The 26,793-nt window shown below is 40.0% G+C and overlaps 2 protein-coding genes across 2 annotated transcripts in view; one reads left to right on the top strand and one right to left on the bottom strand. All coding sequences in view use genetic code 11, as the record gives it.

Moving 5' to 3' along the window:
- Positions 1 to 560: 560 nt before the first annotated feature.
- Positions 561 to 16,871, bottom strand: EGR_01993 (hypothetical protein; the record flags this gene model as incomplete). The annotated part of the gene is made up of 8 exons (XM_024491242.1): positions 561 to 737; positions 815 to 1,028; positions 2,019 to 2,128; positions 4,679 to 4,983; positions 10,085 to 10,425; positions 16,159 to 16,354; positions 16,424 to 16,720; positions 16,793 to 16,871. 8 exons carry the CDS (start codon positions 16,869 to 16,871, stop codon positions 561 to 563), a joined length of 1,719 nt encoding a protein of 572 aa, XP_024354385.1.
- Positions 16,872 to 23,598: 6,727 nt separating this feature from the next.
- EGR_01992 (Glutamate synthase [NADH], amyloplastic) overlaps positions 23,599 to 26,793 on the top strand; it is a gene marked incomplete at both ends in the record, with an annotated part of 42,379 nt that continues 39,184 nt past the window's right edge. Inside the window, 3 exons of the mRNA XM_024491241.1 lie at positions 23,599 to 23,715; positions 25,616 to 25,746; positions 26,594 to 26,720. Coding sequence (XP_024354384.1) covers positions 23,599 to 23,715; positions 25,616 to 25,746; positions 26,594 to 26,720 — 375 coding nt within the window. The remainder of the gene's footprint in view (positions 23,716 to 25,615; positions 25,747 to 26,593; positions 26,721 to 26,793) is intronic.

Genomic DNA, 26,793 nt, shown 5'->3' with positions numbered 1-26,793 from the left:
AGTTTTAGGTTGGAAGTGATATAAAATAGGCGAGCCAACTAGGTTGAGCAGCAATCAAAGTGTTTTGTTACCTTGAAAGAGTAATCAGGCGTCACGTCTTTTTCGTTGTTCATTCTATTTCAAACTGAAGTAGTACCATTAGGTCACTCATTACCCAATTGGATGAGAGATGTTCCTGTGTAAACTACCCAAATGGCTGCGTAAAACAGAATTGTCAAATATGGAAAAATAAAATTCTGTCTTACAAATTATAATGCAACGCATATAATCTTTGCGTTCTTATTAGAATTCAATTATTATGTGCTAATATATCTTCTAACGCCAGCAGTTCAACTACTGTAATACCACTCTGCTTCAAATAAACCAATACACTGGTCTTAGAAGACAAAAATTTTGTGACATTTGGAGATACGATATCGTACTAAATGCCATGCACTTTAATCCTGGCTGTTTAAAGCTCCGATCAGGATCCCCCTCCCCCACCGCACCTTAAAAGCTCAACATCACCGAATGCCCTACCCCACCCTCCTAACGCCCCCCCCCCCCCGTTCCCACCAGACTCAGCCGCCAAACAGCATAACCGCAGATCCCCCAAACCCTTGATCCAGATTTCCACTCGATAAAATCACCTCATCAGGTAAACCCCAATACACGTGGAGCGGTAGACGCAAGGCACAGACGGGGGCAGCAAAAAAGGATTGAAGTCGACATTTCCCAATCTCATGGGTGATACAAAGCTACGTACAGATGTCGGAAATAAGAAAAAGGATTCGTCTTCTTCTTTTCAGGTTCTCATCCCCGAGAGATGCCGAACCTGCGCACTCAAACTAATGTGCTGATCGCAGAGCTCCTGCAACTCGCCCGCCAACTCGTTGTTCAGTCGTAGCAGTGTGTAGTTGGTCGACTTGGCCGCGCGTACTAAACTAGCTAGTAGTCGACGTCGACGACCGAGAGAGAGGGAGAGGATGTCTTCAATACTCCGATGGGTGAATTCACTCAGAATCTCTACCGGATCAAGAGCTTCGGCACTGAAATCAAATAAAAATTGATCAAAGTAAAGAGAAAAGTGGCACTATTACAGAGGTTTTCAATCCCGTCCATAAAGTGTCCTTATTTGGCATCAATTAGAGAACTATTTGCGAAAAAAATGCCAGAATTCTGTCACAGAACGTAAAAGAAATAGCTATTATTTGGCCTAGTTGTCTATTAAAACACAAAGTAGGAGCATACTTATTGCACCGTTCTCAATGCTGCGCTGGATACCTTGGCAAAAATTGCAAATTTGAATCAACGAATGCCCCTTCCTTCAAAAACGTAGGAGGTTCTTTAATGTATAACAAAAGCCCCATCTCTTTCGTCATCGGGCAAGAAAGACAGCCAATCAGAGACTATTAATCAGGCAAAACAATTCAGTAATATCACAGACAAGATTTCCTCCATATATTTTTAAACTACCGACCTTTGACAATCAGCTAAAATGATGAACAAAAGTGTAGATGTAAAAATGAAACGAATGTATGATTTGAATTACGAACTTGATTCGCACCAAAAGCCGACACAAGGTTATTAAACGAGTATGTGAGGATTTTATAAAACAAAGCTAAAAACGCAGAAGGCAACCACTATAATCTACTAATCTACTCCTTTCACAACAGAATCTGGATTTGCAATGAACTTTATCCTTACACAACGATTTTGACTCCGTATGCCAAGAATAATACCAGCTCTAGGCACCTCGCTGCTAGCATCTACCTCTTTTTCCCCAACCGCCCACTCCACTTTGCATGTGACCAAATAACAATAAGGAGAGATAATAATCACCCGGGTGAATGAAACTGGGAGATGAGGGCGGGAAATGATACAAAATGCAATACCTTCTTGACTATCTTCTCACACCGTCAAGTGGAAATTTTGTCAAGGATCAGTTTAGCAGGATGTGAAGAATGAGGTATTAAGTTTGCATGAAAGAACAAAGCTTTCCCCTTCCTCCTCTTTTCAAATTAACTAGTTCTACGTACTTCTGAGAGAACATTGTTCCTGCACACCTTCGAGCCAGATCAAGTAGATAGACCTCAGACGCAATACATGCAGAGCGAGTATTTACGGCCACGTAAAAGGAAGCCGTTGTCTGGAATGAAGTGGTAAAACCTGTTTTGGCTTTAATTATCTCCGTCACTTCCTAATAAATAAACCTTACCGTTTTGAGACAAATATACTGCTTTATAGAAATATGACACATCCATGAAAGAAAATCAGCGAAGAGACGTTCCACCACATGATACTACCGCAAAAAATTAAATGAAACACCCATAGAATGTTAGATTACAACAGCGTTGAATTACTTCCCCGTCTCCAGCAGTTCGAATGCCGCGATGCTGTCATGGCGCTATACTCAAGTCAATCCTGTGCTATGAGTCTTTCAGACATTTTGTGCATATGACGAACTGGTTACAAACTTATGACTCGAGCATAACAGTTTGGTGGGATACGTCCGACACATTGACTTCTCGAAAAGTGCATGAACACTTCCACTGATTCCTTAGAGAAGGCGGATATCCAAACAGAACGGTTAGAGATTGTGTAAAAAGCATTACAGAAGGAGGGCATTCACGTTGGTGGTTTGATAAGTAAGACCGTGTTAACATTTTGGAACTACCCCAATCGCAAGGATACAAATCTGCAAGGATATAAATCATCCATGATATTTCTCCACTACTAGCAAGGTTTAATGCAGCGCCTCGCAATTTTTTTAGTGCGATGGCATTGGCTTTGGTGTATAACTGGACAGCGTTCAAATAAAGTGTAACGAAGGGATGGAATGTGAATGAAGCTTCAAGAAACACAGTAGTGTAGTGGTAACAAGCCATGTAGATGGTAAGCCGATTAACCGGCAGACCGTATATTCAAATTCAGGCTGGGGGATATTTGTTAAAACGATCCCTTCCATACATTAATACTTTATTACAAATAGGTCTCCATTACTTGCAATAAGACTTATGAAGATAGTTTTATGCGTCAAATTGCTTCCAACAGTGGTTTCAACGTTTTAATTAAGCATGAGAAACCATTAAAAAAGTTTGGAAACCGTAAAGACGAGATAAGAAGCCGTAATCAGCCGAGTCTGTGGATGCCACGCGACAATTTTTGACTGGTCAGTTTACAGAATGAAATTAGGTTTGTTAACATGGGTGAATGTTGGAGTGATTCAAGAGTTTCTTTCCGTACGGAAAGCATATTTCATCACGAAATAAAAAAACACTGCATTATGGGTGGGAAAATGGTAGATTCCCGGATTATAACTCCGATTTTAGACTTCCTTTTTGTAACTCTTGTGAGCTCTCAAAGTCTCAAAAAGACGATTCTCAAGGCACTAGGCAACTTACAGAACTCCAGGAAAATTGCAGTGGAGTTTTCTACAATTGTCAGTTCAGACGGTTGTCAGCACAGTTCGTTACAATGATTTATCCGCACTTATATGTATCATTAAAACAAATGAGGTTGCCTATAAGTGCCCACATTGTAACTATGGTAGTTGCATGTCAGGCTGTCAGCGCGGGATAATACGGTGCACCACGATGGTCTCTGATATATTTTACTGTTTGTTTTCGATTTCCAACTCCCACATCAACAATTGGTGGTTGCATTAACCTGATGGGTGCGAATCGACGTTGAAGAACGAAGTTTAACCCAGTTCCAAAGTTGTGGCCGCAGAAGCTTTTCATATAACATCTGGGAATAGGCGTTGCTAAACATACTTCCCGGAAAAGACCTAAATCCAACAATTTGATCTTTGTGATAAATCAGTCATTTAAGAAGAGCCTTTGGTCCAGGTAATAATGAAAAATCGCGTGCCATTATTGGTTAAATCGAGATTAACGTGTCGAGAAAAAATTATGGCATTGTAAAAGTTAATGTGAGACATTAAAAAGTGGTTTTAGTTTGTATTAAATGAAAAAGTCGTGAAAATTATAGACAACCAAAACTCCTGTTTTTCACTTCCTTCACAAACGCTACAAAAACACATTATGAATCGTGGATCGGTTGATGACAGGATGATTGACTTATTTTCGAAGAGGCATGCCTTTTGCAATTAGCCATTATCCCCAGACGGGCCACTCCCTATCCATCCCGCACTTCTACTGCATGCAACACTCCATCCGCAAGGGACTGTATTAGGGAAAAATTATGGCCATGTAGGATCTAATAAAAGAATTAATGAAATATCCTCAGCTTATAACCCATGAAGAGGAAGAGAGTCCCCACTTAAAAAAGCTACGATCACGCATTCATCAGACAGAATTAGGCTGGCTCTAGAACATCCTTTGATCTAGACAAATGAACCTCTGTGATGAGATTGGACAACAAAGGATATGATAGACTAAGTTCACCAAAATTTAAGAGTTACATCGCTACCAATAAACCTGAGAGCCCTTTCTCCAGAGTCTACGCTCATGTTCCATAGCTAATCTCAAAACACTTGAGTAGCGTCCTGCTCGCGCCACCATTGCAACTGATCACCTACGTCAAGACTCGCAATGATTCCCCGATAGTGCACTCACCAAAACACTTCTTCCACTAGTAGAAGTCTAAACTATTCTATCTTGGACTAATATAAGGTTATAGGCACTTTCTTTCAATACCTTGGTGATGCCGAACAGACGCTTTCAACTCGTGGTACCGGCACTGACGATGGCGGTGAGGAGGAAGATCCCTGAGAACTGGAAGAGGTGGATGAGGGGGAAGAAGCAAAGGAATTATCACTATCCTCCTCTCCATTTTCATCGCACAAAAGCGCCGTCGCATCGGCAGGTGGACGCGTGAGGCGAGCTGAAGAAGGAAGTAAGGCTCTCACACCAATTTCGTCGTCACTCACGGCCTTGTGATCGTCATCCTCCTCCTCTTCTTCGTCTTCATCGTCTGTTAGCTGCTCAAAATTCTTGGGTGTTGTAGAGGAGGTACAGGAAGACCTGCCATCTTCATGATCTGTCGATCACAGTAAACAATAAAGTTGAGTCTGTAACGTAAATAACTCTTATTTTTGTTTAATGGCTTATGCTTGATTTGTTTATGCATCTCATTTCCCCAAGAAACGACCTTCATTGAATCAAAATAGAGCTCTACCCATGTCAATCGTATAACTGGAAAATGAGAAAGCTACCTCACAGCTCATACACCGTGTAACATTCTCAAAGACATTTCAGGTGATGTATTGATGGCATCGGTTCTGAACGTACTCAAACAGAAGAACCAACTCGCTCTCCTTGGGTGTATATAACAGCATAGCATCGCAAAACGAAGACATTTTTTGTGGACGCCCCAATATGGATCGACTCAGAACAGGAGAGCTAGCAAAAACCTGTCTATTTTTGACAGCTACCCCAATTTCCAGTATTAAATAGTAGATGGCAATGGATGGAGACCGGATTTGAATTCAATAAACCCCTTCCCAATGAGTTGTTTACAGTATCTCCGTGAACACCAAGACAAGAAGTTGTATCCACGTCACCTCATGCCTTTTAACGTCTTCGACGATAACTCTAGTAGTGACAGTGTGGCGAGGCATACCAAACGCAACTTAGGTCTAGATAGATTGGTGGATTAAAGTGAAAATGGCCAGAAATAAGATTAATATAAACCTCTGGATGAACATATAATGTTTAAAAATGCGTTGACCTTGAGCAAGGGTTCAAATCTTAAGTTCCCTCTCATGAGCAGTAACATAATGAAAATAGATTCAAAGGAATCAAAAGGGTTCATAAATACACTATCAGTGCAAAATAGACGAGTGAATTAGATCCGAAAACCCGGTGCTCTCTGATACGTGACTGAAAAGTATTGAAGTAGGGGAAAAGCGGAAAGTAGTTTCTTATTAAATAGTTCTACCTTAAAACAAATCCTTCTACAAGAAATAATCACATACGGAGTATGCGGGTAGTAGAACATCTCCCAACTTCCAACAATACTTAGTGCATGATTCGAAGGCAGGACATTAAAAATTGCACCTGAAGAAATCAACAGAACCAACGGGGAACCTCGAGGACAAGGTATAAAAAAGTTATTTTAGAGAGTTACAATTATTTTGATTGTTTTTCTCTTTCCAGAATCGACCTCCATGCAGGCGGCATTGAATTTTGATCACGATGTCCATTCTGGGAATCTGCCAGCCATTCTGTGTACTTGTAATAATACTTTTGAACTTGCATTTAATGTTGCTGGGGACGAAGAGAATAATTGGTTGCATCACGCAATTAGGGCGTTTCGTTTCCTTGGAATTTCAGAAATTAGTCACTCCTGGTGCAGCGTCAGTCTCAAGTTTGGAGGGAAGTTACAAACTATCATGCTATTGTTAACTGGTTACAGACATTTAGAGCCTACGATGCTACGGTCCTCATGTCAGTTGTGCAGGACTGTAATCACAATATCTGCGGGAGTAGGTTGGATAGTACATTATTGTGGATAATAAAGGTTACTAACATTTGCACTGCCCCCCGAAAAATGGAGAATTAAAAGTACGCAGAAAGTCACAACCCCTCAGGTCCACCTCCAGTGAAAAAGAAGCGCTTTCAGCATTCGTGCCCAAACAATGAATGCATGAAATCCGAAGATTTAGCAGTCCCTTACGCTACGCGTGACCGATATTAATACGGGTAAATGTATGAGTAGCATGAGAGCGACAATGAGGTATGAATGGCAATTTCGAATTATTCACTAAATAATTCAAAAAAATTTAGATCCTCGACCAATATTTAAATAAAAAGGGGGATATTTAAAATGCGATAGCTTCAGAGCACCATTAAGCTGTTGGACATGCTTCCTAGGTGTAGGTCCGAAATCTATTTAAATCCGCTACACGTACTGTTACTATGACAATCAAAATCCTCAATACAACATCTTCAGTCTTGTAAAATGTTTTGGTTGTGCACATTGCAGACTTCATCAACTCCAGTTTTGCACCACATTTATACCTTCGCATCACAATAATCATACTTTTGACTCACAAAGCCACCAGAGGCAACTCTGATGCAACCAAAAATTGTCATAAGTAGTTCGATTTGATACGCCTGAGGCAATTTACACCAAATAAAATGGAGTCGGGTCAAGCTCAAAGCATACTTTGATATCGACTTCAAGACCAAACAATTTCACCCTACGATCACAGGATGATATATGAGGTTAAGACTCAAATAACACAAAACAGTGCTTAAATACGGCTTATGTAAGTATCTAAAGATTAGATTATTGTGCGCCTTGACATCTTAGTCAGCCAAAAGAAATTAGTGATTGCAAGCACCAAGACGATGGTAATTTAAATACTCAGGAGACAGGGGCATTGAAAAACCATCCAAGGTCACAAAGTAGCTGAAATAAACCTCTTGAAAAACAGATCAGACTGTTTACGCAGATGAGCGTTTTCAAACTTGGCCAATGTCCCATTTAGATAAAACAATCTGTCGATCATCAGTAATGTATACGTTCCTAGGACAAAACTTTCAAATTCTACAAAAAGAACCAACACATAACCATTCAGAGTTCACTAAGACTCATTCCGAACGAATGAGTTTGCGGGGTTAATGCAATGAAAAATTAATTACAGGAGGTCGTTTAAATAACCTGTTCAGTTTTCCCCAGCAAAACATACTTAAAAAGCTTCACCTTCGTAAAACTCCAGTCTCTAAAAGCCAAGAAAGATCATGGCCTTAGCCATCTCTTTCTCAGCTTTCTATTCTACTTCATCATCCGCCTACTTTCTGGTAAAACTGTTTAACTCTGAAAAAAGTTAATAATCGTCCAAACAAGTATAATCAGGGGATTACATAGGATAAGGATGAGATAATACTTCACTTTTGCCCCCATCCCTCGCCTCCTGGAGCCCAAATCTTCCCCTGTTTAGTTTACGAAATAGGTTGCCTTGAGAAAATAGAGACCTCCATCAGGAATTGACTAATTCTAGCTGCTTCTAAAAGAGGCTTTTCCTATATGACATTGAGTTACACCCATACGACGCAAGAATAGTCTTCTGGAATGAAGTGTCAGTTCAGTGGTGAAAAAATTATTTGAGAGAGCACAGACCAATCAGTTGGTTATTTAGCCGTCAATTTACAATGCCCTACTGCTTTTGCAACCTTTGCAGAAGAACAACGAAATGACAGCCTTTAAAGCATATCGTCTGCCATTCGTTAATACATTCGCAACGGACCCGTTCGTTTGGTAGCTTCACATCTTTTCCAGTTGGTGTAGGTGCAAATAATTTGTTTCAGCAATCACGTTCAACAGTTCATCCATGAGAGTCCTTTAAAACACGTCAATCTCGATTCTTTGTAATCTGAAGCGGCACTCAACCCTTCCTTACTGTCAAGGATTGAGCGCGTTCCTGAATATGGTGCATCGTCACCTGGTAATCCATCAATGAAATGCTATGTCAAACCTTTTCTAGGCGATATGTTCCACAATCGTGCAGTGTACCCTCTCTAGTTGCTATACAAGGGGCAGTACGAGAAGGTTCTGCAGCTGCAGCCTTGAAACGAAGGTAAACTCAGTTTGTGAAGCAGTAGACAAGGTTAAACCACATTCAACAACATTTGATGATGTGAGCTTTGAAAATAAGAGAAAGATAGGGTACCGTGCCTTTTCGCATGGACAGACTGGCAGGTAACTATCAACGCTCTGATGTGCACACGTATAAACGATCACAAACTTTTAATGACAATAAACCAATATAGTGAGTTACACAAAAAACCGCACAAACTTTTTGGTTGCCTAAAATACACGTGGGCAAACGGAATCCAGTGATTTGCAGAGTAAGGCCAGCATTGAAACACTGGGAAATATCTCGTTGGTCGACTCGTCGCTCCAATTTCACTTTTGATAAAAACGTTATTTGAACTACAGCATCGGTTTCCAAATGAATTTCCAAACATGAATCGTTTAAAAGAAGTAGCAGATGAGCTCTATTGAAATCCATTAAATATGCTACTTCCATTAAAAACAGGGAAATTGTCCCTTAAAAACAAATTTGTTCCATCGTCCCCATCCTTCCATATGTTTTTACTGCTCTAGAGTACCAGCACAAGTGCCAATGCATAAATTTGACAGTGTAAACATTAGCTGCGCTGCACCCTGAAATTTACAAACGCTGGGTTAGAAAGCGCAAATGCAAATGTGATACGTGGTTTAACTATGACCCTCCTTGAAGCGGGGATAGAGATATCCGAGACCGATCAACAAGTGCTCAAATTACCTCTAATAGACGCGAAGGCTTGCCTATCAATGCCTATTTTGACATGGATCAGAGGATAAAATTAGCCTTCAATGCACCTGTATAAAGCAGTGTTTAAAGTGTGGACAGAACTCAAAGCTGAATAAAAATTCATTGATGAACATGCTTCCCAGAACCCGGGAACCAGATTGAGACAGGAAATTAGGGATCTATTAATGTCACCAGCCCTTCTGTACATCAATAAAAAAGATACTTCCAAACCCATTTGTCATACAGCGACTTGAAAATAGTTCCGTCACTACAGAAAAAAATGGTGACCAAATTAAACCATGCTGCTAACGTGCTTCGTTTTCACACTTTCAAAGTTAAACCACTCCTGAAGCTATATTTACTTCATTCCACAAAGAAAGCTAAAAACGTAATTTACCGCTTGTTTTCTTATTTGTAGACATTCTCTGCTGAAATTGTTACGTTTACCATGCCGGGTGTGTATCGACTTGAATAAGTTCTTCTAATCTTTCTCCACCACCACAATAAGCAACGATTTTCGACTTCAAATTCAGGCACCATAGTGATGCATACCCGATAACCAGAAAAACAATGCAAAAAAAAAACAGTAACCACCCTCATCGCAACCTTAAAGGTAATTTCCGTCCAAATTAATAGTGGTGATTACTCAAAAAGCAGCGGAAATACAGTAGGACGCAATAAAAAAGGGCCCAAAAAAATGTCAACATTTACATTTGGCCTACGTCACATGCAAAACTACGGGAAACGCAGACTCGGAATTTTCCTCCAGTGGCTCCTAATAGACGTGTAAACCGAATCCTAAATAATTTCAACGAGCGCTTATTCATGTCGACTCACCCAGAGTCCGAAAATCGGGTGAGATCAGCAGGTCATGGCAATCATCTTCCTCGTTCTCCAGATAATCAAAGTCACAGTTACGTTGATTTTGCTCCTGTGGATCCCGGTAGTTTTGTTTCAGCTTTCGTCGTCGCAGCAAGTGTTGACATGGAGAGCTCGCATTTCTCGATGGTGATGTTCGCTCCTGTTGCAATAAAGGTGAGGGTGATTGTTTCTCCTGCATCGGGTATTGCGAGGAGAGAAGACTGAAACCTGTGGAGGCGTACTTGTTGGCTAGATGGGCTGCCAAGCAGTACTCGGCTTCGGTGAGCATCATGTCAGCGTCGCTATCAACCTGTTTCCTGTGGATAAAAAAAATAATCCTCTACACATCGCTACCATAGAGTGAGTTGATTGGTTAGAGTACTTTGGTCAGGTCTCTGGTTTCTACTACTTTAGGTCCCAACCACTACTGGCATTGTTGATTTTATCAAAGCTGCGAGTTTTTAGCCACCCCTGTTCTGATGGATAGTTTTAATCTTGCTTAGAGATGATATACCCATAGATAAGATATAGCATGATGCCAAGGTGGTGAACGGTTATAGTTGGCCACTGTAGTGTGAGTGAATACATTTGTCTCAGTGAATGAGTCAGCAACAAGGTCAGAAGTTGACTTGTACATCACCCGTACATTTGTACTTTGAGAGCCCACTCGAAGCATAAATAATGAGGCTGAAATTCTACGCGAGAAAGTAATCACCACCTCTTCAAGATGCTACGTATGCGATCAGTTAGAGGAGCTTGATTTAAACGCTAACCGGAGTTGAATACATGCGGTCGGTCCTGACAATACTCTCTTTCACATGGCCAAGATCATCACTGAATCAGGTATTCGTGAAACCTTGGATAAGGTAAAGCCAAGTTATCCATTTCGTAGCACAAACGGTGAAACAGCTCGCAACACTAAGTGGTACACATATTTCTACTCCCATAAAAGATTGAAACTGCACTACTGGGACAAAATAAGCCGACGCGAACTTGGTGAAAAAAGGTGATGATTATGACACCACTATGTTCTAAATGCATTTTGATACCTTGGAGAAGTGCAAAGGCACATCACCACAGTTCCTCGAAAAACCCTCAGTTTATGATATCCTCTCAGAACACATTCCCTTTTAGTTGTTTTTTGAGGTGAATCAGCATCACGCGATTAATTTTCGACAGGCATTGGGCTAACAAAAGTGTCCGTACGGTTTTCGGTATAGCCCACTACAACGGCCTGTTAGCACTTGAAAAATGTCATTTTGTTGATGGATTACCACGTGACGATGTACCACATTCGAAAATACACTCAATTCTAACGGTAAGAAAGAATTAAGTACCGCTGCAGATTACAAGAAATCGAGATTGATTTGTCGAGGGCGACCTTCATGAGCGTAGTGTTAAATGCGAGTGAAGAAAGTGCAGCAAGTGAGAAAGACATAAAGCCATAAGGCAAACAAGTCCATTACAAATGCATCAAAAATGGCATAAAATAAGCTTCAAAGATGCTGTGGATTGTTTAGTGGCCGACTGACTAACTGGTTCGCAAAAGAACGCGCTACTGATTGTTTCCTAAACGATCCACTCACTCTTCAACCCATAATGAACACATCACTTCTTACCAAGAGACGCCTCTCACATGAACAGAACTACCTAATATGCATTTCTTCCTGAGAAGTCCAAATACGTCTGAGATATATTTACTCGATCTCGAAAGTATGCGAAAAAATCCTACTTCGGAAACACTCAGAACTTGTCCATGTGAGGATGGGGATGGAGATGGGGGAAGATCCTGCCCTAACAGGACGGTTTAACACCGGCATGCCGCACATTCTGCAAAAATAACCCTCGACAAAATTTGCACTTCACGACGCGAGGAAAGGAATAGAGGGGAGTTAGGAAGATATTGTCTCATTCCCGTATCGTTCTCCACCCTAATTCTCGGTAACTCCCCAACTAAATTCATACAGGCGATTATTATCGCTCCTTAACGTTTGTAAGTCACATGCGAAGTGGAGTGGACAATTGAGGAGGAGTGAGATACTAGTAACGAGGTACCCAAAGGCGGGATTGTTCCTGGCATATTGAGGCAAAATCATTGCGTGAGTGTCAAATTCGTTGCAAGCTTGGAATTCATTGTAGAAGGTGTAGGTGAGAGATCGCAGTTATTTGTTTGACGAATAGGATATTTGTGGAAGCCTTTTCTCTTTATTATTCTTTCATAAAATCCACGCGAACCTACTTGGATACCTTATATAAACGTGTTTCCTAAAGGGCTATGGCTAAGTAATACAAAGAACGGTATTTGCTGCCTTGCCTTTCCCCTCACAAGTGCGTCACCCGTTGCATCCGAACCGCTGAAAATTGCCAATAACCCCAACCCGCGAGTGGTTCAGTAGCAAACTTCGAGAATTCAACTCCAACATTATTAGTTGTAATTTCATACAGGATTAGCAAACTCTAGATGTTACGAAATTATGCAGAGCAGAGATAGAACACAAATTGTATGTTGTTTGAAAAGTTCAAATTAGGAAAAAACTTATCAGTGATAGCCGGTTGGTAGTGGTTGCTAACGTCATTATTAGTGCACAGTCTCCTCTATGCTTCAATCATAATGTTGACTTTATTACTGCTAAGGTAAATATTAATAATAATTAGGTCAGACAGAGACAGCTCAACTCGACTGCGAATGTCGATTGATATGTCAGTTACAATAATAGATAGTGTTTATTTTATGAAACTCTATGTGGTGGACGTATGAAGGCACAGAATAAATTCTGATTAAGATGTAATATGTAAAGAAAGTCCAAGCATTTCCAAGACATTATTCACTTAAGGTCAATTTAAAGAGCTAGGAGTTTGGGATTGCAACCCCTTGCTGTACGCATGACGTTGAGTTCATCCATATCGGTAATTTTGCCTAAAAATTTTGTAATATAAAATTGAAACCTAAAAGAAACAGTTTTCCAGAACAATCCAAATTAGTGTTCTTTGAGTTTCTACAATAACTGGAACTGGCTATGAATGGCCATGACTATCTTAATGCATGTTTAGGCTACAACAAAAATGATACTGCCAAGTGTAGGGTCAAGGTTGTCTGAATAGCCACAAAGTTGACGAGGAATTCAAAATATCCAAGTCGATCAATGTCTCCAGTGGTGAAGTGATGTTCAAAAAGATCCAGTGGTAAGCCCCAAAAATTCTGCGCAGTAAATCGATGTCTCAACGCTACGATACTACAAAATCACTGCCTAATCGGACGAAAATATGGAAACAAAATGGCGCAATAACAAAAGTAAGGCTAGTCTAAAGTGAGCACAGACCCTGAAAAAGTCCACGACTGTGCACAGTCCTGGAAACAGCAAGGTTCTTAATGACTCCCATATTTTTTCCATGGCAAACCGCCTTAGTGTCACGCCTTTACGAAATTCGGAGCCTATTTTGCGCAGGGACATGACGAGACGCCAAGAAAATTTCGTAACTTAAATATCTGATCTTTTTTATCGTGCATAATAGTCCATGCAATTTTAAAGCAGCAAATATAAGTAGGATTAAAGCCAAATACTTGTGTTTACAAATGCTAAAAATGAATTTTTTAAATGATAATCCAGATTACAGTTAACTTGAAGAATATGTACGGAATTAGATCGAAAGAGAGAAATTGAAATAAGAAAAGATAGGAGCGAACTCTCAAAATGTCTACTCTCTCATCTCTTGAGTGTCTTACGCTAAAAAAATTAACGAATAATATTGTAGGAAGTAATAAAAATATCGGAATCTAACACCCAAATTCCATCTCATTAGTCCCACTTCAGTGCTGCAGAGATCAAGGTCTTCATGTTTCAAATTTGTTGAAGATGTTTTGGGGTATCTTAAACTTGCTTCAGCCAACTTTTTTACAAAAGCTAGCCTACAATCTTGCATCGCCACAAATGTAAATCCTATCTTGGGGAATTCAATCAAATCAGAGGATTAGAGGCAAGAGTTTTGGCTAAGCGTGTAATGTGACCGAATGAGTTTGTATGGCTTTTTACAATAAAAACCCAGAAAGCTTACTTAAGAATCTCACTCGTTGAAATATTCAATTACAGCTTATCAACCTTTCTCGCCCAACAAGGCAAGGCTTACAGCAAATTGTACTTACGGAATGCGTTCGCACCTAGAAGTCAACAGCCTAGCCTTAGTCATTCTTAGTTCTATTATTTCGGTTTATTTCCCGTGACCTTTTCACACGTAAGATTATTAGAGAAATGCAAACGATGAAATAGAATCTCTCTCCCATCTCAAAGTGTTAATCCCATGTAGTGCGCAATTCGCGATAGCGTCGCAGCAACATACTACACCTTCAAACGCTGCACTAGAGGCTATAGAAAAAGCTTTCAATCCTGTGAAGCTCAATTTGTAAAGCAATAGACAAGATTAAACTACACCCACCAGGTTCAATCAACCGATATCTTATGATACCAATGTTGAAAGTGAAAATAAAAGAAGAATAGTACCATGCCGTACCGACTGTCATAACCGCCCATGCTTTATTAAATGTGCGTATAAACAATCGCATACGTTTTACGCGTTCCTACAAGTTGCATGTCCTTGCAACGAACTGCACCAAAAATCATACGGGATTTTTTAATCATCAGATAGATTAACACAAAATAGAAGTTGTTTCTACTGGGTACGAAGACTAATAAGCTGAAAATGAAAGTCGTTCAAACTATTTCCCATGAGGAAATGGATAGCAGCGTAGCAGCCTCGAAAAAGGAGGGCTTTAAAAACTCTACCGTCGCCAAAGTGTCTCATTAGACTGGTTCATGTAAAATTTTTTCGCATAATTTTACTTACGGTGCTTCTAGTTCCATAAAGTATTCAAGACGCAACAAACGATGAACAATTTTTTTATAAAGAGATGCTAATTTAGGACCGCTGCAACAAACATGATGAGGTATAACTCATCAAAGCTGTTTGAGCTACACTATTTCCCATACATCGGTGTTAAGATCATCCGATCAGTCGTGAAGTAATATTAAGCTTAAACTACTCTGTGAAACCGTGTTTCAAACAGGTCTAAAAAACACCTTCTCATAAGATAATGAGGAAAAGCTTAGGAGTCTTTAATGATTTCAAACGAACATTTGTTAGTCTCTACGGAAAAAAACCCAAGTTTTCCCTCATCCTTCAAGCCAGCTCAAATGAGAGCTAACATGATTTCTTCCGAACTAGGGCGAGGTTCTCCCATATCTGGTGAATCGGGAATCCATTAATGCTTAGATAGTTATTAATTTGGGGTTGTTTGAAAAAAGGCAGTGAGGTTAATAGAATGAGAGCACTAATTCAACCCACTTTTTGGCAACTCATTTCAGTCACAAATAATGTGAACAGTTAATAGCAGTAAGCAATTTCAAGTAAACGAATTTGCTGAAAAAGAACTCTAAATGAGCCCTCGTTTATAAAGTTTTAAGACTCTGCTCAGGATTATGAAGACCATGCCCAGCCAAATCCATAAAAATTTAAACCTAAAAATAGTGGCTGACGTACCTACTAATCGTCAAAATTACTAAGTAACTTTCCCACTCCTTCCCTTAGATATTTTAAATGCAGCTGGCACAATTTTAAATTGATACTGTGCCTGGAATCACCCACTTCTCCAACATGGGAACAAATTTCATAGAATATCTAGCATCAGTTATCACCTTGATCATGGCACATTGTTTTAAGAATAATTGGCATTAATTCTCCCACCATTATCAGCAGCCCCCATCAGTCCTACCTCTAAGACACCTCAGGATAAAATTGCGGATACAAACTAATTCATCCCTTCAAACAGTACTTGGATCAGTGTTCAAACGATTTAGATCTAATTTGGGTACTCCAAGTAACGATAACTCGAAAATTTTCAAACACACAGGTGACATCTGCTTCAAAAGTCACTGCAACAACTAGCTTTATTAAACAAAGTGACAGATGTTTTTGTTCAGCAGGTACAGCAATGACCAGGCGGGGTTAAATCGTAGTGGTGCCTTGTAAAAACAGGTTTTAAGTAGATGTTAACTCACCAAATATTGATTGCTACAGAAGACGGAAGACCAAATTGTTTAGGAAAGAGGCGAGATGCGTCTTCCCATTTGGCACGCGGCACATCGGCTTGCTGATGGAGCTGCGCCAAATCACGAAACTGCTCGGAAAACTCTCGTCGCCGAGGTATCGACGTAAGCATCATGTATTCGAGGTGGGGGTGATCAGAGAGGGTGTCTGTGGTGCAAAAAAAATTCCTGCACAAGCTCATAGCGACTTGGCTTGTTCCTTTTGTGTAAATCATACCTCCTCTAAGAGGACTTTCACCGAAGCGCTCGTACTGCAGGTTTGCAGAAACATCATTTACATCGTTGCCTTCATCGTCATCACTGGCACTGGATGAATCGGAGAGATGATCGCTTGATGAAAGAACAGGAGGGCGGAATGCACAGTGGTGAACTACGGCGGAATATGGGACGTGGGCCTTTACAGTTAGCTGACCAGCTGAGTGGATTCGCCGGGTCAAATGGTCGTTAGGAAAGGGGGACTGGGAATCGAGAGGAAGAAGGGAGGCGGAAGAAGAGCCACTGGAGCAGTGCTGATCTAGAAACCCAAGGCAAATTTGAGTTTAAAACAGCCAAAATGCCACGTAAATAAGGCAAGTATATAAGTGACCATCTACGGCTGTACGAGAAAGGAGAAATAGATTGTCCGGTTCACTGAGGGCTTTGAATATTTGCGAACGGGATTCCATTGCACTAGGGACTCTAGGAGAAAATATAACATACATCAACGATACCACAGTAGGTGAAGACCAAATTCCATATCACGAAATCCTATGCAATTTAACAGCTTTAACTTACTAAAGAAATTGCATATTACACCTAACAAATGAACCACTGCCTTGCACGCCACGCGCAAAGTGAGGAAGTTAGACGAAATGACCCGAAAATGAAATAACAAACCACACATCTACTAGGCAAAACATGAAGAAAAATTAAGTGCCGGTAATGAACTACGGTAGAAAAAAAAACGAATAGAGGGCTTTGAAATCCAATTCACTTGTAGACAAGACCAAACAACTCAACAAATTTGTAGAACTGGCGGCAACATAGCTAAGAGTATTACATTTCGCACAATGAACACGACGCTATTCTTTGCTGTACTTACAGCCACGCGTACAATTATTCTAATTACCCACCCTCCCATGGGTCAACTGCAAAGCACACAAAATGCATTTTCAAAATATGCGGCTGGTCAATTCGCCTCGTTTTAGCAGTAATTGTGTTTTAAAAAGCTTAGCAGACAGACTACCTAAAAGTAAGGCCAAATAGAAAAATCTTTTGCAATTTTATTTAAATATTGTAATTGCCTATCATTCTGGTGCAGGGGATATTTGTTGTTTATGCGTTTCAATGAAACTAAAATAAGCATTTTCGTGTCTTTGGTACTGGGTTTCAGATTCTCTTCAGATAAGAAAAATAAAATTGAATTATCACACGAACTGGTTATTGCGATTTGCCCAAGTTATTAGTTAGTTAATTTTGGTAATGATTTACACCTGAGTATTTGCACAAAATGAGTGGCGGAACGCGCACATTGCTGGAGTTCAATGATTTGACTAAAGGTATCCTGGTTTATACATTTTTAGTGTCTGCATTCCAAACCTTGGATTTCTCTGATATGATCGGAACCGCCTAGCGTTTTACGTGGGATAAAAGTTTATGTCACTATCATGAATGTACAGATACCATTATTCTGATTCTCTTACTGTTGTATCACCAATCTTATCATTTCTTCGCAACGTTATATCTTCAGCGTTACCTTAGCGAATAATTGTTTCATGTAAATCGTCTGCCTCCGAATATACACCATTTTCATCCTTCTCTCAAATTTGATGGTTCTATTGTTCATGGCTTTTACAAGATTTTGCGGAGACATCAAAACTCATATCCGAACATTCAAAGTATGAAAGTTACAAATGAGTTCGAACCTATAAAGTGTTATAAATCAACCTAGAACCAAATATTTGAACATTTCCTTACCTAATTCCATTTAATTTGGAACAATCTTATTTACTCCGCTAGCAAGATAGTCCAAATCTCTATATGAAGTGTTTGCTATTGTGGAACCGTATTGTAAACTCTCAAAGGTAAACGGACTCTTAAACTGCCACAAAGGTAGTTTTTAACTTCGTGGACCACATTAGTCATCGCTCTGTAATATAATAAGCTTAGTAAAATGCTTCAAGTGTTACTTTCTTCTATCTCCGACTCTAGACTCTTAAAACGAGGAGTTTATGTCGACGAAGATATCTTATTGTTGTGTATAACTGGGGCTGTTTGCAAATAATCAAATTTTAAGGGGAATTAGAGTTTTTTTCCCTCCTTGGCAGTAGATGTCATCCGCTTAGCTACGAGTTTGGTTTAAACTAGCTGCTTTAACGAGAATTTACTGAAGTAGAGTTTAAATACTTGATTTGTGCACATATTAAATACACTAATTAGAATTGCACAATCTCAAAATAAGTTGTACTGGTGTAATTAATGATATTCTCCATTTAAAGTAATGCCCAAATAACTCTCCGCTTATTTTTGACGTGGTGCTATGCCCTGGTGTTTTAATGAACAGTTGAATGCGCCAACTTCTCAATTCTCCGTCGCGGTAGCGTGTCATCACTTCATGGAGGGTTCTCAGCATTATGTTGGGATTTCACCTTTTAAAAAACAAATAACTTTTTTGCTAGTGTCCTCAAATATACTTGAACTTCCTAGTCTTCACCTCGGGAGACGTCGTTCAGGTGTTTTAAGGGTGACTAAACTTTAACTTGGTTGGATTTACTCTTGATTCACTAAAATCCTGAAAATAAATGCGGTCATCAATTTCATTCAGGTAAGATGTTACCCTTCGAAAGTGCTCATTTGTTTTCAATAAAAGGTCAGTCGACATAATCCCAGTTACGCCTAGTTACGCTGATATAACCAGTGAGCGGTGAGATACTTGTGCTCAAAACGCTTTAATGGTGATTAGAGATGGTGACTTTAGCTGTTTTGGGCTTTAAAAACAGGAGAATGGGTGTGTTAAAGCAATAAAATGCCAAGGCAATAAAGCGACAGTTTGACCTACAGTATGCAAAAGTCCAAATTAAAATTTGCTCTGTTAAATGAGTGAGGGGGGATGGTGGGCTTAATAAATAATAAAATATGTCATAAGACTACTCTGACCATCTCAACACCAGAAATTAATTTCATCATGCGATGAGAGGATTGTAAATGGATATTTGTACAAAATTTTGCTTCTCACTTTCGCTGCGGAGTTCTTTAGCCAATAGCGTGTTTAGCGCACGGTAACTGTGGCAAAGTACATTAATTATGGTATTTTACGAGCCAACTTTTAGTCAATTTCTCCGTCCAACCACTGGTAACTGCGAGGAAACCCGACCACCCTAAGGAGGAAAACTTGTGCTGCACGTTGTTTTGTTTTCAAATAATGTTTCATTAAATGGTATTTGTTGGACTGCTTAAAGTCGCATGTTTGAGTCCAATTACTTACTGCAATAAATATACGGGAGTTTTTTTTCAAGAACAAATAAACCAAACCGCCTTTTATTCCATTGAGTCGTGGTAATTAAGGTCTTAGTGGCCCTCGTGTTTCAGCCATCTTTCTGCCAAGATGTAACACTTTGAGTGTATGTTTAACTCGCCTTTATGGTTTTGTGGGCGCCTAAGACGCCGTCTTTTTGCTTCCACGCAGTGACATGGCCACCGGGACATGCTATAGCTCTCAGGCCGTCTATGCGTCGGCAATACATCTACCCTAGTATTGTGTATTCTTTCGTCTTTAGGGAAGTCCCGAGGAAAGCGAGCCTAATCATAAAGGGGAACTACGCTGACTTTTATTACTAAATTCTAAGTCTTAACGTGACCTTAAAGTGCATATGCTGCGGCTGGGAGGATCTGTGGCGACCCCCAATAGAAGGTCTAAACATGACTTCAACCATAGGCAACTAATGCTGTTTGGTGTTCCGCAGAAAATCTATTAACAAATGAACCCGCTATATTTGTAGAACATCTGTGAAAAGTTCGTTACGGAGCTGTCTGCGTGACTCGCGTAGAAATGTCAACTAGGTGAACACACGATGCCTCCTCAATTTCCCGTAGCTAGATAAAACCCACATAGGTATGGCTAGGCAGTACTGAAGTGCAAACAAATGCGTAAACTCATGAAGCTATTTTGAACCTCGTCCTTTTGTAAATGATCCTGCTCATCACTCCTTCCCTCAATACAGTTCCCAAACAGGACGAAATCCCACATCTAGTGGATCAGTGGCATAGCACTCCAAGATCTTCTCAGATGAATGCAAATTTGATGACTGTGGCAGTTGATTCTTGGGTGTTTTTCCCCACACTTCTGACTACGTTGCAATGGCCGACGGGGGGGAGGTTGAGCAAAGCAAGCACCGGGGACGACGCTCAAAAGACGGGAGGGGCTCTGTGCTACTTTGATTAACTCTTTGTTTTGAGTTTCGTGGTCATTTAAAGCTCCGTGATTGTACTTCTACTGGGCTGCATGGCCTCCGGGCCCCATTCTAGCCCGTCTGTACATCGATAACACATTTTCTGTCCTAGTTGTATGACTTCTTTCGTCTTTTGGGGGAGCCTTGAGACGTTGCAAAGCATCGGCTTTTCGAATTAACAACCATTAATCAGTGGCATCATTTATTTATCATGTTAAAAATATGGTAAGGTACACCAAGTATAACGAAATTTTGCAAAATTTTTACTTTGTTTTGTCAGTTTGCAGTGCATAATCGGGTGCCAACTTACAGTTCGCACTTCTCACAGTTCTTGAAATTGCGGAAAATTCTATCAATTTTTAAACTGCCACCATCTTTCCGTAAGTCATCGATTTTTGTTGAAAAAATCGATAATCCGTGGCGTAATTTATTGAGTGGGTTTAAAGCCTGGTAAAATTCCTTCTTTGCTAGTCAGTGAGCAGTACGTGGTTTTATGAAACCTCCTTAAGTTGACTAAGTGAAATTCCGTTTCTGGGGGGTATGGTCGCAGAAAACTCAACTTTTTTCCGCTTCACCGCCCATTTCATAGTTCTCTCGAATTAATTCATTAATCAAACATCATGCAGCAAATACGACATTACAGCTGGTTGAAATGTGTCGCACGATGCTGTGAACTGCTGTTTTTAAATATCATTTTTTGGTGCGAACTTGTAAATACTTTGCAGAGTCAGCGAAATTATTGTCCCTCAGTATTATCTACACGCTTCATCGCGTTTAGTGGAGCAAACCCCTTCCATAAACAAAGTAAGGGACTGAATTATGACAGTAGGATGCACTGAGATTTGGGATTTTGGTAAAAATAATTCCTCCCAAATCGAAGGATTGAAATTCAAAATTAGTTTTACCTCGCAAATTGGATTAGTTGTAATGTGTGGTAAAATACCCTGTTCTTGATAACCTCCGAACATAAGGACAATCTAATGTGAATGTTCTTAAGCTCAATCGTTTCAGTGAATAATTAAAAAAGGTTGCTTCGTTTCCAGTTTTGGCATCTTCGTAAGCCATTAGTTAGGTGTGTGACAAGGGAACCAATAATACAGTTACAACAGCAATAGCATATATCCTTCGTGATTTTGCCGCTGTAACAAAATCAGCAGATGTCACGCCTCTCTAACGATAATGAACTTTTGCCCTCGTCACCGCGTGTAATGAAAAGCAAACCATCAAGCATTGGTGAGTCTGCGTGCATTAGAGAAAACTTAGACTTGCCAAAACTTGCTAGCAGTTTGTTCATGCCATTAAAGTTGTGCGGCTGGAAACCAATGGGTGGGGGCAAGACAAAGTGACCTCGTTTACATTAAAGGAGACACTAAGCGGAGGCATATAAGTAAATGTTTCAGGTAAGGTTTTTGCACAGTTTCATGTGCAAAATTTTTTTTACAGTTGCTAAGGGAAACACCACTGACTACGCACAGGCGTTATCGATTTTGTGAGTCAAAATCAATAATCCCTAGGTAAAAATCGATGCGACACATGTGTAACGCTGACTCAACCTGCACATTAAAGTATATTCCACTACGTAAACAAACATTTGCATGTTGTATTCCTTTTTTTGGAAAGAGACGACTCCATTCCAAAAGAATAAATCAACCTATATTGAGGAAGCATATTACTAATTACGATGGTTATACTATGTATCAAGGGGCCGCCCTGTAGCCAGTCCGACCAGACCTGGGAAATCTATGCTGCATATGATGTCCGGTATCGAGGTCTACGTGAGACCTAATGGCCGTGGTTAGGCTGTAGAAAAAAGCAGTGTAAGCATCTCGCAACGCTAATTCAAAAAAGGACTGATACATAGACTAATATTGTGCGCCATTGGTGCTGTCTAGACGTGAAATTAATCAGACTTGATGTGGTTTTGTGAGTCATGTTTCGACAGCCACCTCATTAAAATTTCCTAGTCTTACCCAATAGATCCACTGAAACATACCACAGCGGTATGGAACCCTACTTATTTTTTTCATTTTACACAAAACTGGTTTAAACCGAAACGACCGTAAGGTTACAAGGTTACAAAATTCGCACATCTACTCAACGAAACTGGCTTTTGTTTTACCGAAAATCAGTCAACCCACAACATTACCCACCCATGGATTAATGCTTTGAATTGTTTTTTTTTGTCAAAAAAGGTCACTTTTTCCAACGTTGACAGCAGGTCATAAGGGTGACAAAATTTACCTTATCTTTGTTTGCCAGAGTAAAACCAGCAGAGGCGATATCATTGCAAGCGGGGAAACAAATCCGAAGCTTTCATGTCTGCCGCAATTGCATCATCTCAGACACTGATTGAACTTCTAGGAGGAATATCATATGACCACACCCAAACATAATAGTCAATTTTCAGGTAATGCATCCATGGCCGTGTACTTCATAGGCAGAGCATCTGTGGTTGCAACATCATTGGCCACAGTATTCAAAGCTAAACGAAGCTACGCAAATAAAATGAATGATTCCAAAGCCAAGTGATGTTCTAGAAAATCTGATAATTAGATATCTCAAACTGAGTAATCTCGATAATTCGTCATCTGAGTTAAGACTTCGTTAATGTTGAAATCACTACAATAAGGCGCCCTAAATCGCCAAGAATGAGGCTTGTTAACTTATTTAAAAATGCTGAAAATGATGAATACAGCGGGGGAGCTGGTAAACCCGTGAGCCCAAACCACGAGGTCTGGACACCTTTTAAAGCCCTGCATGGATTGGTAGAAGCAACCTCATTTAATCTGTGACTGGTTTGACCAGTGACCAATAAGAATTTAAAGATCTTCTTAGGATTGTTCCACTTAGCCAATCAGAGCTCGCTTTAATAAACAGACGTTCATAATATTTCAACAACGCCCACAGTCGCACATTTTGCCGTGTGTTTGGTACTGGGACGTTTTGTCTCTTAGTGTGTTCCAACATGGCTTTTGACAAGAAAATTGAACATTACAGGTGTGGACTTTTTGATTCTCGTGACGAACATGATGCTTGTGGTGTGGGCTTCGTTGCCAATGTCCATGGCGAAAGATCTACCATGGTAAGTTCCGTGCCTTCCGCTGTCATGAGACTTTAAGATTCAAGAATATTCTAAAATCAAGATCTCATCGTTTTCTTATCTGCATTTAGTTAGCTTATGGGATTAGGCGAATTTTTAGTCGTACTCATTTTGTAAGTGCACCTTTATCCTTATTTTAAAGTCGCATGTCAGTTCGAAATGGATATCTTATATATTACATTTCTGCGCGTATCAGGAGCACGTGTTATGCGCCTAAATATTACCTCATGTGGTAAGAAGCGCGTGGTAAATACGAGGCTAACTTCCCCACTTCTGCTTAGTCATGGACACGCGTGCTGTTGGCGGGGCACATGTGCATTTTCCTCTCTGGTCCTGCGAGCTAATTTTAGCTCTTTTATTTCATCTGATTTGTTGAACAAACTGCGTGGTGTATGCACTTTGTCATTTTTGGAGATAAAGTGGCCTTTGAACTCCTAAGAAGGATTTAACTTTGTAAAAATGAGACCAAGTGAAAGCAGAAAAATTATTTACTTCACACCAAACCTAAAATTACATAGTCAGTGTCAACGTTTAGTTAATAATGTGGAGGTCATGCGCGAGACCCTGGTGTATACCTGTATGGTGTGAGAGATGACTAAAAGGTTTATTTTTTGGCAATAGCATGAACACTAAGTGAACCTGTAGATAATTTATTTGCTTTGGCGATTGCAATTAATTAGGCTTGCAGATTTGATCATCGCTTAAACGAAAGGCTTATCTATTATTTACCAAAGTTGATTGTATGTCAAAAGGGTCACACGCTAGAAACATTGATGGGATTTTACTTGTAAATTGTAGTTCTTTTCCTAACGGTAATAGATTCAAAATCAGAAAAATTTATTTACCTGACCATAAGCAAAATACCCATTCCTTCTTTCTATCAAGAAATGTCGTTCAAACAAACGTTGTCCAGTTAGATTTCTGTCTAGTTGATGGCATGGAAAAAATTTACAAGACAAAAGGATGCCTGAGTTTGGTGACAGTGAGTAAAGAGCGAGAACCCTTTCTAATAACAAAGGCAGCTTCAAAGGCGTTCGTAGTGGTATCATCTGTTTGGCTATGGGGCTGCTTAAAATAGACGCATTTCTTGTTTTTTTTTGCTAAAATTTGGGTGGCTTTTAGCGCTTAAATAAAGGTTATTTGCAGTCACACCGTCTAGCGTTATTCTGGCGTCTTCTTCAACAACTTCCTGGTAAGACTTATATCCGCCTTTCTTGTATCCAATCGAGAATATTTTCCATTTAACTGACTTACGAGGTGGTAGCCGGGTCAGTGCTGGAGACATGTTTCATTTGAAAAGAAGATCAAAAACGGAAGGTGTTGAGTAGGTTGGGGTGCGATCACCTTATGGATGTACTTTGTCGAAAATTTTTGTGATTTGCGTTGTTGTTGAGGCAAGCACATGACAGGGGCCGCTTTTTCAGACAAGTGCATAGTGTGAAAAAAACCAAAATTTTTCGCGGATTACAACTCGAAAGAATTTAAACACATTCTGAAATCTAGATTGTTTTCGTAATTTTAATGACAAATAAAGGAGATAGGATCATTCTTAAACTTCAGTGATGGCTTTGTCTGTATTGCGGGTGCATTTTTTAATTGTGGTGCCGTGGTAAACGTTCGGTAATACACTACTCGGTGATATCTCGGTATCGTTATTGTCATCAATACACTTTTAAGGAATGTGCGCTGTTATTTTTGTCTTAGATCTATTTCACACTTTTGCACTTAATTGGGGATCTACTAATCTAGGTCAGTTTAAGAGGCATGTTTAGGACGTCAGAAACCCCTGTCTGTTACTTGTACACCCATCTTTGTTTGGATTTCGGTTAAGGATTAGAGAGATATTTTAGCACACCCATGCTAGTACTGCTGCTTTTTGTAGGTGATTGAGCAGGCGAACACCATGCTCAACCGCATGGAGCACCGAGGAGCATGCGGGTGCGACGATGAGACGGGAGACGGCGCCGGTGTTATGACTGGCGTTCCCTATGAGCTCTACGAACGCTTCGCTAAGTGAGTTCTTTATTTCCACCCCTCAGTACTGGTTGAAATGGCTTTAGGTCAAGTCACTAGTTGACTAAACGAGAATAGGGAATTGACCCTCATCTGCGTGAGTCTTTATAGTTGATTTGGTGTCAATGGGAAATTGTCCCGTGTCTTGGCTGCGTCGGAACTGATGGGAAGTTTTATCTTGAAAAGTACCTGATTTATACCGCTCGTAGAAGCGTAGATTGCAGTTATATTTGATCTTCCTTAATCATCCTGCATTATCAACTATTTTTGAATCATTTCTAAGGCTACTTTTACTTTAGCTTTGAATTTCACACTAAACAATCCATCAATAATAAAGTATTTTGGGAAAGAGTTGCAGAAAGCTGTTCTTTCCTCCATCTCCGATTATTTTATTTGCAAAAGACCTGTGATAGGAATAATTTTTGCCTTCTCAAAGCATAATACTAGAACACCATAATAGAGTAACAGCCAATGTGTTTAAACCGAGATATTTACCCTTCGGAGACTGTTATTATTATGTGCTTAAATTATGAATCTTTGGTATTCATTTATCTTCAAATAACTAAACCCGCTCAGAAAATGAGTTTATTGTGATACCCCTCAGTTGTCAGTGCAAAATCAAATAGAACCTCAAATGACTGGAAGCTCGCCGCACGTCTCTGCTACTTTTAAATTTATTGTAAAGGCGTGATCTAAATTTCTGGTTGACCATTCATGAGAAGGGATTATAGGTACGAGAATATTTCAGCACCAATCTTGAAAGTCACGGAGACGCTTGACTCTACTATTTTCTGGTATTTATTTATTTGACAAAAACTCTAAGACGAATATTTTTTTTGTTCTTTAGAGAGGCAGGTGTCACATTGCCACCCTTGGGCGAATTTGCGGTCGGAATGTTCTTCATCAACGAGAAGGACAGGGTGGAGGAAGCGATGCACCGCTTCGCCGAGTACGCCGAGGAGTGTGAAATGCGGGTTGGTTTCAACTAAATGCTGACTTTTCTCTCCACTCTCTTTTCGCTGCTCTCCATTCAAATTTCTATCTTTC

Source organism: Echinococcus granulosus, assembly GCF_000524195.1.
Source record: "Echinococcus granulosus chromosome Unknown EG_S00008, whole genome shotgun sequence".
In the NCBI taxonomy this organism is placed as follows: Eukaryota; Metazoa; Platyhelminthes; class Cestoda; order Cyclophyllidea; family Taeniidae; genus Echinococcus; species Echinococcus granulosus.
The sequence above is the reverse complement of the archived record's forward strand: the minus strand, read 5'-3'. Positions and strand labels throughout refer to the sequence as shown.